Source organism: Sorex araneus, chromosome 10 (genome assembly GCF_027595985.1).
Source record: "Sorex araneus isolate mSorAra2 chromosome 10, mSorAra2.pri, whole genome shotgun sequence".
NCBI lineage: Eukaryota > Metazoa > Chordata > Mammalia > Eulipotyphla > Soricidae > Sorex > Sorex araneus.
The window spans coordinates 22,893,575-22,908,467 of NC_073311.1; the positions used below are offsets into that span (position 1 = coordinate 22,893,575).

Here is a 14,893-nt window from a genome sequence, read left to right on the forward strand (position 1 = left end):
CAAAACAAGAAAAATTGCAGAATTTAATAGTTTTTTTTCTTTCGGTTTGGAGGCCACACCCAGCCATACTCAGGGTACAGTAATTTGTTTTGTTTTGTTTTGGGGGTCTCACTTGGTAGTGCTCAGGATTTACTCCTGGCTCTGTGCTCAAGTATCACTCCTGGTGAGGCTCAGGTGAACAGAAGAAGTACTAGGGTTCAAACTTGGTTGTTCATATGCAGGACCCTGTCTGCATACTATAGCTTCAGGCCCTGAATTTAATTTGTTGATATATTGCAGGGTTTGTCTAACTATAGATTTTAGTCAACTTGATTATCTTGCTGTTCGTTTGGATGAACTAATTGTTATGATTGCTTTATGGTGGTGTGTCAGAATTGTTATTTATTGTTACATACTTTATATCATCTGATCCTTAAAAGTTCTAGGAAATGAAAATGGTTATTCTTATTTTAGACCTAGGGAAGATGTTTGACACCAGATACTTGCCCAGGGATACCCTGTCAGAATTGAATGTAGGTCTTTTGTATTATCGGCTTTGTGCGAATTAGAATGATAAAGATTTTTCAATGTTGATAAACATTGATTTATGTTCATTTGATTTATGTTCATTGCTTAAATGATTTTAAGTCTATTTTCCTTTCCTGAGCACTGAACTTTTATTGTATTTTGTTTTTAAAATTTGGATAGAAAGAGAATGATTTTATAAATTGCTAGGAATTCAAAGAATGCCTTAGGAGAAAAAATAGCTAGAAGTCAGGGAACATGATTTTTAAATTATTCTTAGTCTGTGCAAGAATGACTGACTATACAGGAGCTGGAGCGATAGTACAGCGGGTAGGGCATTTGCCTTGCATGCAGCCGACCCGGGTTCGATTTCCAGCATCCCATATGGTCCCCTGAGCACTGCCAGGAGTAATTCCTGAGTGTAAAGTCAGGAGTAACCCCTGTGCATTGCCGGGTATGACCCGAAAAGCAAAAAAAACAAACAAACAAACAAAAAAACTATACAATTGTTAGGGCACTTGCCTTGTACTCAGTGCATCTGGGTTCAATTGCTGTCACACCACAGGGTCTCCTGAACCCTGAAGAGCCAGGAATGATCCCTGAGTTGCCAAGTGAGGCCCCCCAAATAAACAAAAAAATTATTCTTACTCTGCAGATATGAGTTCATGTGACTTTCTTTAATTTTTTTCTCAAGATAATATAAAGATGAAGTTGTCTAGTTGAGACCATAGTGAAAGGTGAACAGCTTAATAATTTATCATTCATAGAAAATAATTGATATTATAATACTCAAAAATTGCTAAACAAGTCATTGTTTTGAAAAGTGCTCAAATGTTTCACTGACCCTCAGCACCATAGCTGTAGCAATTTTAATTGGTCATTGAAGCTTCTCAGTTACCAAGCTTGTAGTTTTTCATTTTATTTTGTCACTCTCTAAGTTGACTTTGTAATTGCTTTGTTTTTAGTATAAATATATTCCTATTTTAATGACCACAATAAGAATGCCTACTGTGTTTTTTTCTAAAAAATTAGCATTAAATGAAAGACTAAAAATTCATGGGTGATAATTCTTTTGAAATGTTTAGTGTATTTAGAATATGTTCTGAGCAATTAAAATGATATGTTTATTTTGCAGAATTTTTCACTCCATGAAGTATCCAATGACTTTGACAATATGACCGTTTCTGCAATAATAGATAAACTGGCAGTATACAGCTACTATACACTTTGGGTAACAGCAAGTACTTCAGTTGGAAATGGGAATAAAAGCAGTGATATAGTTCAAGTATATACAGATCAAGACAGTATGTAACCAAAAAGCATCCATTACTTTTCATGGGATTAATTTAAAACTTTAATTTCGAGTAACTTTGTTATTTACTTTAGTGGGAAAATTGATTTTTTAAGCACATTTACATAATCATTATAGAAGTTTGACAATGCTTTAAAATAGCTATAAACTTATTATAATAAAACCTTTTTATGTTTTTGAAAATTGCCATTATCTATTATGAAAATTATCACTTTCATTACTTTGAAACATATAGCCACCTCCACTATGGGCATAGAGAATACTGATGTATAATTGATGAAATTTTTCAATCGTTAATATACTAACTTTTATTTGCTTTAGGAACTGCATTTTCCTTTCACTAGCAATTTGTTTCTTTTTCAGCCTTTGCACTCACACAGGACTCTAGACAGCATCTTTTTTCCCCTTATTGTTGGTTGTGACTAATATGCCCAAAACGTCTTTTGTAAACCCCAGACCTTACTTACTTATATGCTGCTTCAACAGATCCCTGCTTAATCTAAATATTCAAAAATCTATAATGATTAAATTAGCTGATTTCTTTTTATTTTAGGTTTAATACGACTGCAGTACATTCAATGCCTGTTTCTTCTTGTGGATGTTCCTGTTGTTTACTTATTTGTTAAAGATTAGTCGCTTATGTAGAAATAACACTGACCAAAACTTTTTGCTGACAGTAAAACTCCATGTCTGTTATCTGAACATTACAAATTGACAGACTATAAATATAAATAATGACCGCTTTTATTGTTTCAACACAAGATATGCAAGGTATATGGAAATAGACATTTTGAAAATATTTACCAAGAGTGTCTTAGTGCAATATATGTCATTGTCATTTCAGTATAATTTGAATGCAGGTCTCTCCCAAGATTTTTACCAATGTATAATTTTTTTCAGTTAAAATAATAAACAATGTGTACTGTTTTAGTTGAAAACTCATATATCCCTGTTTGTATGATATGAATAATCTTTAGGAGAGTGAAACTAAAAGTATTATTTATTTTAATATAGATAAAATATTTAAATATTGAGTAATAAGCTAGTTGGTTCTATTTGTGGTTAGTACATCTAATGTGTAAAGCAAATATAGACCAAAAGTATATTCTATGTGTTGAACCCTACGGGTTTCATCTGTGGTAAACATACCGATGTTTACTTCTTGTCATCATTCCCTAAGTTATGCAATAAAGCAAAAAAAAATTGGGGGGGATTTTTGAGTCATACCTGATGATGTACAGGGGTTACTCCTGTTTCATGCACTCAGGACTTACTCCTGGTGGTGCTCAGGGGACCTTATGGGATGCTGGGAATCGAACCCAGGTGCAAGGCGTTATATTAGGTTGGTTAGTAATCTCTAGAGTATTTAAAATATATGGGAAGAAGTACCTAGATTGTATGCAAACATTTAATCATTATACAGGAAGTACATAAATATGCATAAATCTGGGTAGAGTGGGGTTGGTGCTGGAATCTGTACTCTGTATCAGGGACAAAAATATACCCAATAATATCCATGATTTGGAAAAGAAAAGCCAGAAGAATTTGATATATAAACCATTCTCACACACATCAAAGATGAAAGGGGCTATTTTAGATGGTTTTAAATTGTGTTATTTAGAAGATATTTTGTAATACGCAATACTTAGTACATATGCATTTAAATAATGCCAGAACTTGATAATGTCATAAAGGTAATTTCAACAATTATCCTCAGTATGTGAATTCATTTGAAGTGTTTTAGGGTGGTGCCTGATAATGTTTATATTTTACACATTGCCTGTCATAGTCCCTGAAGGGCCTGTTGGAAACCTGACTTATGAGTCCATTTCATCGACTGCAGTAAATGTGAGCTGGTGCCCACCGTCTCAGCCGAATGGTCTAGTTTTCTACTATGTTTCTCTGAGCTTACAGCAAACTTCTGGACAAATTAGACCACCTCAGATTACATATGGAAGAAGCATGTATTTTGACAATCTGGAAAAATATACTGACTATATATTACAAATCACTCCATCAACAGAAAAAGGCTTCTCTGACGTGTATACTGCCCAGCTACACATCAGAACCGAGGAAGATGGTAGGCTGGATCCTTCTACTACATATGAAGCCAATAGTTGGTATTTCCTAACTTTTATTGCTTTCTAAGAGGACACATTTTTCTTCAAGTTATATAAATTGTCTGTTCTCAAATAATTACATTTTCAGTAGCTAGAAATCTCCAACTTTCTTAAAATAATTACCTAGTAACAATAATAAAATGTCATTATTATTAAAGTTTTTTCTTTTAAATGCTAATTCACTTTTGCTTCATTTAATATCATTTTTTTCTTTTATAGTCCCAGAAACTTCACCAATAATCAACACTTTTAAAAACCTTTCCTCTACCTCAGTTCTCTTATCCTGGGATCCCCCAGTAAAACCAAATGGTGCAATAATAAATTATGATTTAACTTTGCAAGGACCAACTGAGAATTCTTCTTTAATTACTTCTGATAACTATGTAATATTGGAAGATCTTTCACCATTTACATTATATAGATTTTTTGCTGCTGCAAGAACTATAAAAGGCCTCGGTCCTTCCAGTATTCTTTTCTTTTACACAGATGTGTCAGGTAAGTCAGAATTCACATTTCTTGAAACAATTTCTCTGTTGCAGACTTTGATTTCTCTTTTTAAGAATCAGCATGGAAAATAAAAGGATATTATCCCTCTATTTGTAACAGACTTACAACTGTTTAATCCTTGCAGATTTTTTTTTTAAATTGGAGTTTCAGAACAAAATATTCTCCTAAGACTTCATTGGAACTACTGAGCTACAAGTTCATGAAACAACATTTTTATGACACTTATTTCTGAAATTAAAATAATCATTTTATAAATCTTAGCTAGTGTCTTCGAGCTAATAACAATCTTTCTACAATAATTTATATGAATATAAGTTTTATAATGTGTTTTTCTACAGTGCCTTTAGCACCTCCTCAAAATTTGACTTTAATCAACTACACTTCAGACTTTGTATGGCTGAAATGGAGCCCAAGTCCTGTTCCAGGCGGTATTATTCAAACATACAGTTTTAAAATTCATGAACATGAAAATGATACTGTTTTTTATAAGGTAGGTTGAGTATTACAATGCATATGTATTTCAAAATTTCAGAAATTCAATGAAAATCGTTCTACATGCAGGGGAAAGATGAAGTACTTTAAACAAAGACCTTCTTTTAAAAAGTTTTCGTTGTTTCCTACAATTTAAAGGTGTTCTGGAAAACACAGAAATCATTTGACTCATATTGAAGCTCACTACATCATAGAATTATTTTCTTTGTAACATCTAGATATTTGCAAATGAAGAAATAATTACACCATTCTGTTGATGTGGAAAGTATATAATAGAATTTTTTCAGACTACTGAAGACTTGTTATCATCTCAAGTATAACACATTTTTGCTTGTTGTTGAAAAATCTACCCAATAATTTTTTAACCTTTTCAAAAATACACCTGTTAACCTTTCTTTATATCATATAATACCTTGGTAATTGGTCTTTTGGATTCATCATCTTTAAATTTCAATGTTACTTAGATTGATAACTAAACACCTTTTCCTCCTCCGTTTTTAGGTTTCAGAATAAATGAAAAATGTCAAAGAACTAATATAAAAGGCCTCAAATATACTTACCATTTTATTGCCAAATTAGTATAATTGACAGATGTTTATCTAAGCTATTGTTATTTTTTTCCCAAAGGGAAATGAATCATTGGGTCTTATTATTTAGTTATAGCAAGAGGAATATTGATAGTCTCCAGAAAACATAGTCTTCACTATTCCATTAAAATTTATTTCTAATGGTAAATTATTTTTATAGCATGGTTAGCTTACAAAGTGAATAATAATTATCAAAGGCAATGATTAAGGTTGCATTAATCAGGGGTGGTAACTTTCTCAAAACCATGGTATTAATTTTCTTGTATTCTCTTACTAAAACACCATGACTGTCAAAGTCATTCATACTTGGGTTTTAGACACACTATGTTCCAGCGGCAATCGCACCACCAGTGTCTTCTTCCCTCTAGCAGAATTCCCAGGTTCCTTGCCACTCCCTTTTCTTCTTTCTCCCCCACCCTTAGTCTGCTGCCTTGTCAGGCACATTTTTATGTTTGGTTGGTAAAGATAAAATCTCTTGTTTTCAATATTGTTGTTTTGAATATTTAGCTATACCACTCCTTTATACCATGGATGGACTCATATCCCGTCAATCCCTGCTCCTCATTGTCACTGTCACTATCACTGTCATACCATTGCTTCTCAATTTTTTCTAGCGGGCACCAGTAATGTCTCCATTGTGAGAGTTGTGGTTACTTTTTTTGGCATTTCAAATATGCGACGGGTAGCTTGCCAGGCTCTGCCATGCAGGCAGGATACTCTCGGTAGCTTGCCGGGCTTTCTGAGAGGAGGGACAGAGGAATCAAACCCAGGTCGGCCACGTGCAAGGCAAACACCCTACCTGCTGTACTATGGCTCCATTATTCAGCTCCTCATTGCTACCTGTATATCTCTTTTTCTCCCTCAATTTCTTTCCTTCTCTGTCCTTCTTCCCTTACACTGGGACTAAGGATGATGTAGCCATCTCCCCTTTCAAATATTGCAATTGTCCAGTTATTCTCTATACCTATACCACATACAAGTGAGATAATCTGTATTTGCCCTTATTCTTCTGGCTTATTATATTTACCATATCTTATAGTTCCAGCCATCTTGCAGTGAATTGATGGTTTCTTCATTTTTTAGAGCTGCATAGTATTTCATTGTGTATATTTAATCCATTATTTTAAACTTTGATTGAATAAAATTTGCCTTTTATTACTCAGTAAATGCAGGCTGTTTTCCAGAAATATAAAATTTTATAAATAACACTTTGGTCTTAGTCTGCTAATATCTGCTTTTGCTCCTGTTCTGATCTTATTATTTTCTAAATTTTTTAAATTTGCTATGTATGTCTCTTTGGGAAAAAGAATTCAGATGGAAAAATCAAGAATTTAAAAAATGTAATCAAATAGATTCCTTACATTATGTTTATATTAAAATGAGTGTATTTATGTTTTGTGTTTGTGCACGTGTGTGTGTGTGTGTACACACACATGCAATCTGCCCTGGGAACAATGATCTTTAGCTTAGAAACCTTTAATATTGTATTGTATTATCAGATAAATCTACTCATGTGATATAAAAAGGTTGCATATTTGTTATTTCAATTAAAAGTACCATGCATAATAAATCATAGATTACATATAGGAGGATAACTTTGAACAGTAAAATTGCTTTCCACTTAAAAATGTGTTTTTTATGATTCAGCATAATGACTACACTTTTTTCTTCCTGCATTTCAGAATATTTCAGGCTCTCAGACTGAAGCCAAACTTGTTGGACTGGAGCCAGTGAGCACTTATTCTATCAGCATATCTGCCTTTACCAAAGTTGGAAATGGCAATCAGTTTAGTAATGTAGTAAAATTTACAACCCAAGAATCAGGTAGACACAGTGTGGGGGGGACCTAAAATGTTTTATTTGCTATTTAATCAATTATAGTTATTTATATTGAAAGAAAACCTTCCTTACTTCTTCATTCAGGAATTATTGAATGAGCATAAGTTCTTGTCTAGACATTCATTACATATGGGCACGTCTCATATTTTTCAGTATCTAAATTGAAATTACATACCATTGACTTGATGAAACATTTCTGTAATTATTTATGAATATTCAAAATGCAGTAAGAAATAGTTATTTAAAAACACATAATAAGAAATACTTACTAAGAAACATATTGGAATCTGTCCTTTTTTTGTTATTGATTTTTGTTTTCGCTGAAAACCCAGCTGTGTTCAGGGCTTACTTCTACTTCTTTGTTCAGAGATCACTACTTGCAGGACTTGGAGAATCACATGGGATTCTGAAGATTGAATCCCAATCTGATGCCTGCAAAGCATGAGTCCTACCCAGCGTACTATCTCTCTGGCCCTCAGCCATCCTCTTTTTTATGTAACAATAAAGTCTATGTTAACATTAGGCAACACTGGATAATGAGCATTTCCATGGGACATAACTACCCTCTCCAATCTGCAGTCACTCTAATCAGTTGTGGCATTACTAAGAGAGCTTTGAGATACCAGATTGCTTAGAATTAAGTTTAGATAATTTCTAGAAAAAAAATCAATTAATTAAAATCAGGGACTGATAAAATTTCCTTCCCATAAATTTTCAAAGAAGTACTGAGGAATGACTTTTTTACCATTCTTATAAGGAATTTTATCAAACTATAAAAGCAGATTATTTGCAAGTTTTCTATTGGCAGTAAATGATATGCCACGTGGGAGAGGCCCCTGCATAAAAACCTTGTAATAAAGTATCACTGAGACAGGTACTCTCTGTTAAGATATGAACAGGGTAGCCATCAATCACTACCTCTTAGAATGTGAAGATTTAGTTATTTATTGTTTTAGAGGGGGCACCCTTGGTATAGTTAAGAGCTTATTGCTGGCCCTGCACTTAGGGGTCACTCCTGCTCATCTTGGGACACTACATTGGGTGCTGGAGGTTGAACCCAGGTGGTCTGCATGCAAGCGAGTACCCTGTGCACTCTACCAGCAGTCCAGACCTTAAAAAATGGAGAATTTAGTTTTTATTGATGCCTAAAAAATACACAGTAAATGCATAACTTATATTATTTTAATACTTATGTATTTATTAAATGAATAATAGTGTTCATTAATATTAATTAAATATGTGTATATCAATATTTTATATCATTTAACATTATAAGGATTAACAAGATAATTTTGAAAAAGTCTACTATTTCAGCCTGTGAGGTACTTATTGACTACACATGTAAAGGCTGATATAGTAAATGTTTATTGTCTTTACTCACAAACAATTTCACTTAGCAGTTAGCAATAATTCAGTAATGTTTCTGACCCATGTAAATAAATTTTAACTTTAGGATTTTACTTATCCAAGTTCCAGATATTGTACAGAATATACAGTGTGTTGCAACTAGCTGGCAGTCAGCGTTGGTGACCTGGGATCCACCCAAAAGAACAAATGGAATAATTACATATTATATGATAACAGTAGGAAGAAATTCTACCAAAGTCTTGCCTGAAGATCACACGTATACATTTATGAAACTTCTTGCCAACACCTCATATGTCTTAAAGGTAAAAGCCTCAACCTCAGCTGGTGAAGGTGATGAAAGTACATGTAACATCAGCACGCTACCGGAAACAGGTAAATAATCACAGTTAACTTCCCTGAAACAGGTAAATGTATATGGTCTGTATCATGTCTTTAGGTAAGTAAATATGGGCTGGAGCAATAGCACAGCGGGTAGGGCTTTGGCCTTGCACGAAGCCGACCCAGGTTTGATTCCTCTGCCCCTCTCGGAGAGCCCGCAAGCTATGGAGAGTATCTCACCTGCATGGCAGAGTCTGGCAAGCTACCCATGGCGTATTCGATATGTCAAAAACAGTAACAACTAGTCTCACAATGGAGACGTTACTGGTGCCCGCTCGAGCAAATTGATGAGAAACGGGATGACAGTGATGACAGTGATACAGTGATCATGTATTTAAAATAACATTTAAAATCTTCACAGAAAATGTATGTATCTATAGAAATTTTATCTAAATATTCTAAAGAATAAAACACACTTTTTAATCACATGTGTTACCGGAAGAGCTGCTATAATCCACATTGTCATTCTCTGCAAAACTGTGAACCTGAGAAAGGAAAATGAGGGTGGACAGATTGGCTTAATTTTATTCCTTTAAGTATCTATCGTTCATATGAGTTGAGGACTATCTGAATTGTTTTATCGCAACATGCAAACATTTTATATTTATAAGTTTCACAATTCTTTTATTGGATTCTAAATATACCTGAAGAGTCAGACTCACTTCATCTATTTCCTTACCTATATACCTAGAACATTTGTCATTTATATTGTTTGAATATTCAAGGTACTAAATTCTAGGACTCAAAGAGGAAAGCACTTGTGCTACCTGACACAATCATAATCCTTATTGTTCTTTCTTCTTCAATGTTATCCTAGTAGGAGTGTATGCATTTCAATAACCCTTATCTCTTACAATTCAAATCCTGTTATTGAGTTGTCACTCATGTTATAGAGTTGTGAGTCACTCATGCTTTCAGTTGTTGTCACTCATGTTTTTAATTGTCAGCAGAAATTTCCTGCTTTGGGAGGTGGGAGTAGAGGTGGGTGTTTGTGGGGACGCAGCAGAGGACACAATAAGTTACTTTCCATTACACTTGGTACTCTTGACAAAAATTTTATTTTATCATATTAAACTTTAAAGTCAATACATAAAGTATTACTCTAAGTATTTGGGGGGGGGGGTCATACCCGTCGATGCACAGGGGTTACTCCTGGCTCATGAACTCAGCAATTACTCCTGGCGGTGCTCGGGGGACCATATGGGATGCTGGGAATCAAACTCCGGTTGACTGCTTGCAAGGCAAACACTCTTCCCGCTGTGATGTCGCTCCAGCCCCTCTAAGTAATTATTTTTATTTCTGCCTTGGTTGTCTACAAAATCTTTTCCTTATTTTCACTGGTCCTCAGATATAAAAGGGTTGAAAGTCATTATTCTAGAAGATTCTCAGTTCTGAGATTTTGGTTACTCCACAGGTGCTGGGTAATGATTATTCACTGTATCACTGTCATCCTGTTGTTCATCGATTTTTTTGAGCAGGCACCTGTAACATCTCCATTGTGAGACTTGTTGTTACTGTTTTTGGCATATCAAATATGCCACGGGCAGCTTGCCAGGCTCTGCTGTGCGGGTGAGATACTCTCGGTAGCTTGCCAGGCTCTCCGAGAGGGGAAAAAACTCAAATAGCTCTACCTCATTACAATTATTTTTCTAATATTTAAAAAGATTTTTTTTGGTTTTGGGGCCACACCTGGTGATGCTCTGGGCTTACTCCTGGCTCTACATTCAATGATCATTCCGGATTGGCTTGGGTCCACATGGGATGCCAGGGATTGAACCCGGGTTGGCCATGTGCAAGGAAAGTGGCCTGTATGCTGGAGTATATGAGATTTCCAGCCCCTGATGATTCTATCTAACTCTAAACTTGCTTTCTATAGCTATCCTACTGCTTCACAACCTTCTATGCATTCCTAGTTTTTACCCTATTAGTTCATATGAAATCTATTCTGTTACTGAAACTAGTGTAACTTTATAATCTATATTTTATATTTCTAATCTTACTAATAGCATAGGCTATTGGTGTTTCTTCTTTCACATTAAAATTTATGTTTATTTATGCTCTTTAGTTCCCCTTTAACAGATACTATCACCTTCCTCTTTTTAGAGACCTAACTGCTCATTTGATTCCAGTCTGCTCTCACTCATTTTATCCTTTCTCTTTTGCACATGCATTTAAATATGCACACCTACACATTTAGAAATTTTCAACTGAGAACCTGGTTCTTTATAAACCTCAGAAATATTCAGCTAGAATTCTTGTTGTCTGTATTCTCTTTCTTTTTCTCCCCTTTTTAAGACTATTCTTGATGATCAATTAAAAACACCAAATTTTATTGTTTTCATTGACCCTCTCATTTCTTCTATATATAATCAAATCTTATCAACAGCTATAATGACTGGAATTTTTCCCTTACTCTACAACCTGACAACCCCTGCAATAATATTCGAAGCTACATTATTGCCCACATTGATCTAGTTTATCTTTCTACCTATTCACTTTGAATATATATATAACACTATACATATATATGTACTTGAAGCAGAGAAGTGATAAGATGCCCCAGAATTCTCCATATGCTTAATTTTTATTGTTTGTAAAGTATACCCCATCACCAGTTATGATCTGGGTGTATTCTATTCATTCTGATGTCCCTCCACTACATTTCTTCACATAATGATTGCATCTAAAATACTTCATTTATACAGTGAAACAATCTCAATTCTTTAACTTAGAATAACATTTACTAAGAGTCTGCTCTGGGTTAATAATTGATTACATTCTCTTTAAAGATACTCAAGACCTTTTCACCCAGCAGATTTTTTGCTCTCTTTACTTAAATTATTCTTTCTCATATAATGCAACTTTAACATATTAATTTGGGGAGGCCCTTAAGGCTTCCTCTACATTCAGGGCTGTCTTCTGTCAGGGTTCGGGATAACATATGTGGTGCTGAGGATGGAACCTAGGTTAGCCCCTTGCAAGGCAAGTGCCCTACCTGCTGTACTATCACTTCAGCCCAATTTATCTCAGAAAAATTTTTAGACATTCTATGATTTACAAATTTATCAGTATTTGAGTTTTAAAAATATACTATTTCAATAATAATCCCAAGTGCAGTGTTAAATTCCCTCTACTACTGCTCCCAGTTTCCCTCCCATCACCCCCAGTCTGCCACTGTGGTAGGCACATTTAAGTTTGGTTGTTGTAGTTTTGATCTCATATTTTCCGTTCTGTTGTGTCTGTGGTTAATATATATCTATATCTATAGGTCAAGCTTTTATTTATCCTTAAAAGTCTAGCTAAAAATAAGCCTTTACAATGTCTTTGGTTACATGAAAATATTTAAAATGCTGTATTCTTAAACTTGACTTCAGTTTTATTGGATTGTAGTTTCAGGAGATAAAACTCTAGAGTGTGTCTTTATGCATGTCTCTGGGTGATTTTTATGCTCTGTAAATTTGAAAAGTACTGGAGTAGATTACACTGGGTAGCAGGTGATGTGCAACAGTGAGGACAGAAAAAAATGTCAGAAAGGGCCAGTGAGGGCTGACAGGTGCTTCCCCAGTGGGTGGGCAGCAGGTCATTCCTCTGCAGAGTCTAAAAGAAGGAAATACAGTTGAGTCCAGGTGGTCTGCGTCAGGGTGGTCTAGCATCAGGTAAAACTGCCCTCATCATTAAATGAAAGCTAAGTCAGAATCTGAAGGGTGTGGGGAGAGGAGTAAAAAGATGATAATAATTTTGACATGAATGGGAGGTTGAGGACATTGAAAACAAAATGACAGACATTAGTGCCTACACAGGAACCAAGCATAAGTTTACTTACTAAAAGAAACTCTCCAAGAGCAATTTGCATTTGGTGTAAATTTTATTAAAGCACGGTAATTTACCAAGTTATTCATAGTTGAGTTTTAGACATACAATATTGCAGCACCGATCCCATCACTAGTGTCAACTTCTTTTTTTTTTCTTTTTGGGTCACACTCGCAATGCACAGGGGTTACTCCTGGCTCTGCACTCAGGAATTACCCCTGGCGGTGCTCGGAGACCATATAGGATGCTGGGATTCAAACCCGGGTCGGCCTCGTGCAAGGGAAACACCCTACCCGCTGTGCTATCACTCCAGCCCCTAGTGTCAACTTCTCTCCACCAATATCCCTAGCTTTCCTCCAATATCCCACACCTCCCAGCCGGCAGGGACTCTTGACAGGCCCCTTTCTAAACTCAGTTGTTAAAGTGCGGATTTCCTAATTTTTGAGTGTTTGACTCTGTGACTCGGATATTTGACTTTATTATTCCTTAACCTCATCTCTAAAGTACAGATATTTTTAAAGAATCTGAGGATTTGAGTTCAGTTTGAGACTTAAAAGCTACATGAAGAGCTGGAGCAATAGTACAGTGGAAAGAGCCTTTGCCTGCACGTGGCTTACCTGGATTCAGTCCCCAGCATCCCCATATGGTCCTCTGAGCACCTCCAGGAGTCATCTCTGATTGTCGATCCAGGAATAACCCACAGTATTCTGGGTATGGTCCCCAAACAAAAACAAACAAATAAAAAGCTGCATCAGTGGAGGGCAAAGGAGTTTTAAATCAACAGATTAATCAGTTATGGGACATAGTATATTATGCTTTAGGTATTAACTACTAAAGACTCATGTTTATAAAATTTGGGCTTGTAATACATAGAATCAGAATGTACCTGCCAGATGGGGAGAGATAGTGAAGGAGGTAAAGTGCTTGCACATCCCAATCTGAATCCCTGCCTGGCACCACACCTGGGCACAGAGTCAGGCATGACCCCTGAAGCCCTCTAGATGTGACCTAAAATCAGAAGAAAACAAAACAGGATACATTCCTGAGGGACTGTTCCAAGATCCATGAGACTGGTGTTTAGGAGACAGAGTTTAGAGAGTCTTCATTTATATAAGATACATGGGTTAGGGATTGGATCGATAGCACAACTGGTAGGTAATTTGCCTTGCTGGCTGCCAACCCGGGTTCGATTCCTCAGTCCCTCTCCGAGAGCCTGGCAAACTACCCAGAGTATCCCGTCCACACAGCAGAGCCTGGCAAGTTACCCGTGGTGTGTTCAATATGCCAAAAACAGTAACAAGTCTCACAATGGAGACGTTACTGGTGCCCGCTTGAGCAAATCGATGAACAACAGGATGACAGTGCTACAATGCTACATGAGTTAGACCATGTTAAATTTGAACCACTTTATTTTACCATAAACTCTTTGCTTGTGGGGATTATCTCTCATTAGTCTTTGTTTTATGAACAGTTAATAGTAAAGAACCTTGGGCATTATAATCACTCAGATATTTGCAGAGGAAAGAAGTAATTATTTTCTTATGAAATTTACAAAACTTCATAAGAGTTTTTACCCTAGTGAAATACATTATTTACATACTCTTATCCAGCAAAATTATAGATATTTTTCCCAGGAAAGTATAAAATATTGTTTTAATTATAAAAGGTCATTTATATGAAACATAAGTAGTACTGCTTCCAAAGACTACTAAGATTATTCTTTGTTACAAATTTAGTTCTGAGTCTGGCATGTAATTATAATTATGATCAAAACACTTATTAGATAAAAATTTAGCTTTGTCTGAATTTACATGGATCATTAGTTGATGAGAAGTTAATAAGAACCAGATAATTATTTTTCAAAATAGAAATAGTTTTTATTTTCTTTTTGGGTCACACCTGGCGATGCACAGGGGTTACTCCTGGCTCTGTACTCAGGAATTACTCCTGATGGTGCTCAGAGTACCATATGGGAT

General features: G+C 35.4%; 1 protein-coding gene across 1 annotated transcript in view; it reads left to right on the forward strand.

Annotated features, from left to right (window-relative positions):
- The window catches only part of PTPRQ (protein tyrosine phosphatase receptor type Q), a 213,419-nt gene that overhangs the window by 70,210 nt on the left and 128,316 nt on the right, over positions 1–14,893 (forward strand). Inside the window, exons 20-25 of the mRNA XM_055118437.1 lie at positions 1,640–1,808; positions 3,606–3,896; positions 4,156–4,431; positions 4,782–4,933; positions 7,205–7,346; positions 8,832–9,101. Of these exons, the coding sequence (XP_054974412.1) occupies positions 1,640–1,808; positions 3,606–3,896; positions 4,156–4,431; positions 4,782–4,933; positions 7,205–7,346; positions 8,832–9,101 (1,300 nt within the window). The remainder of the gene's footprint in view (positions 1–1,639; positions 1,809–3,605; positions 3,897–4,155; positions 4,432–4,781; positions 4,934–7,204; positions 7,347–8,831; positions 9,102–14,893) is intronic.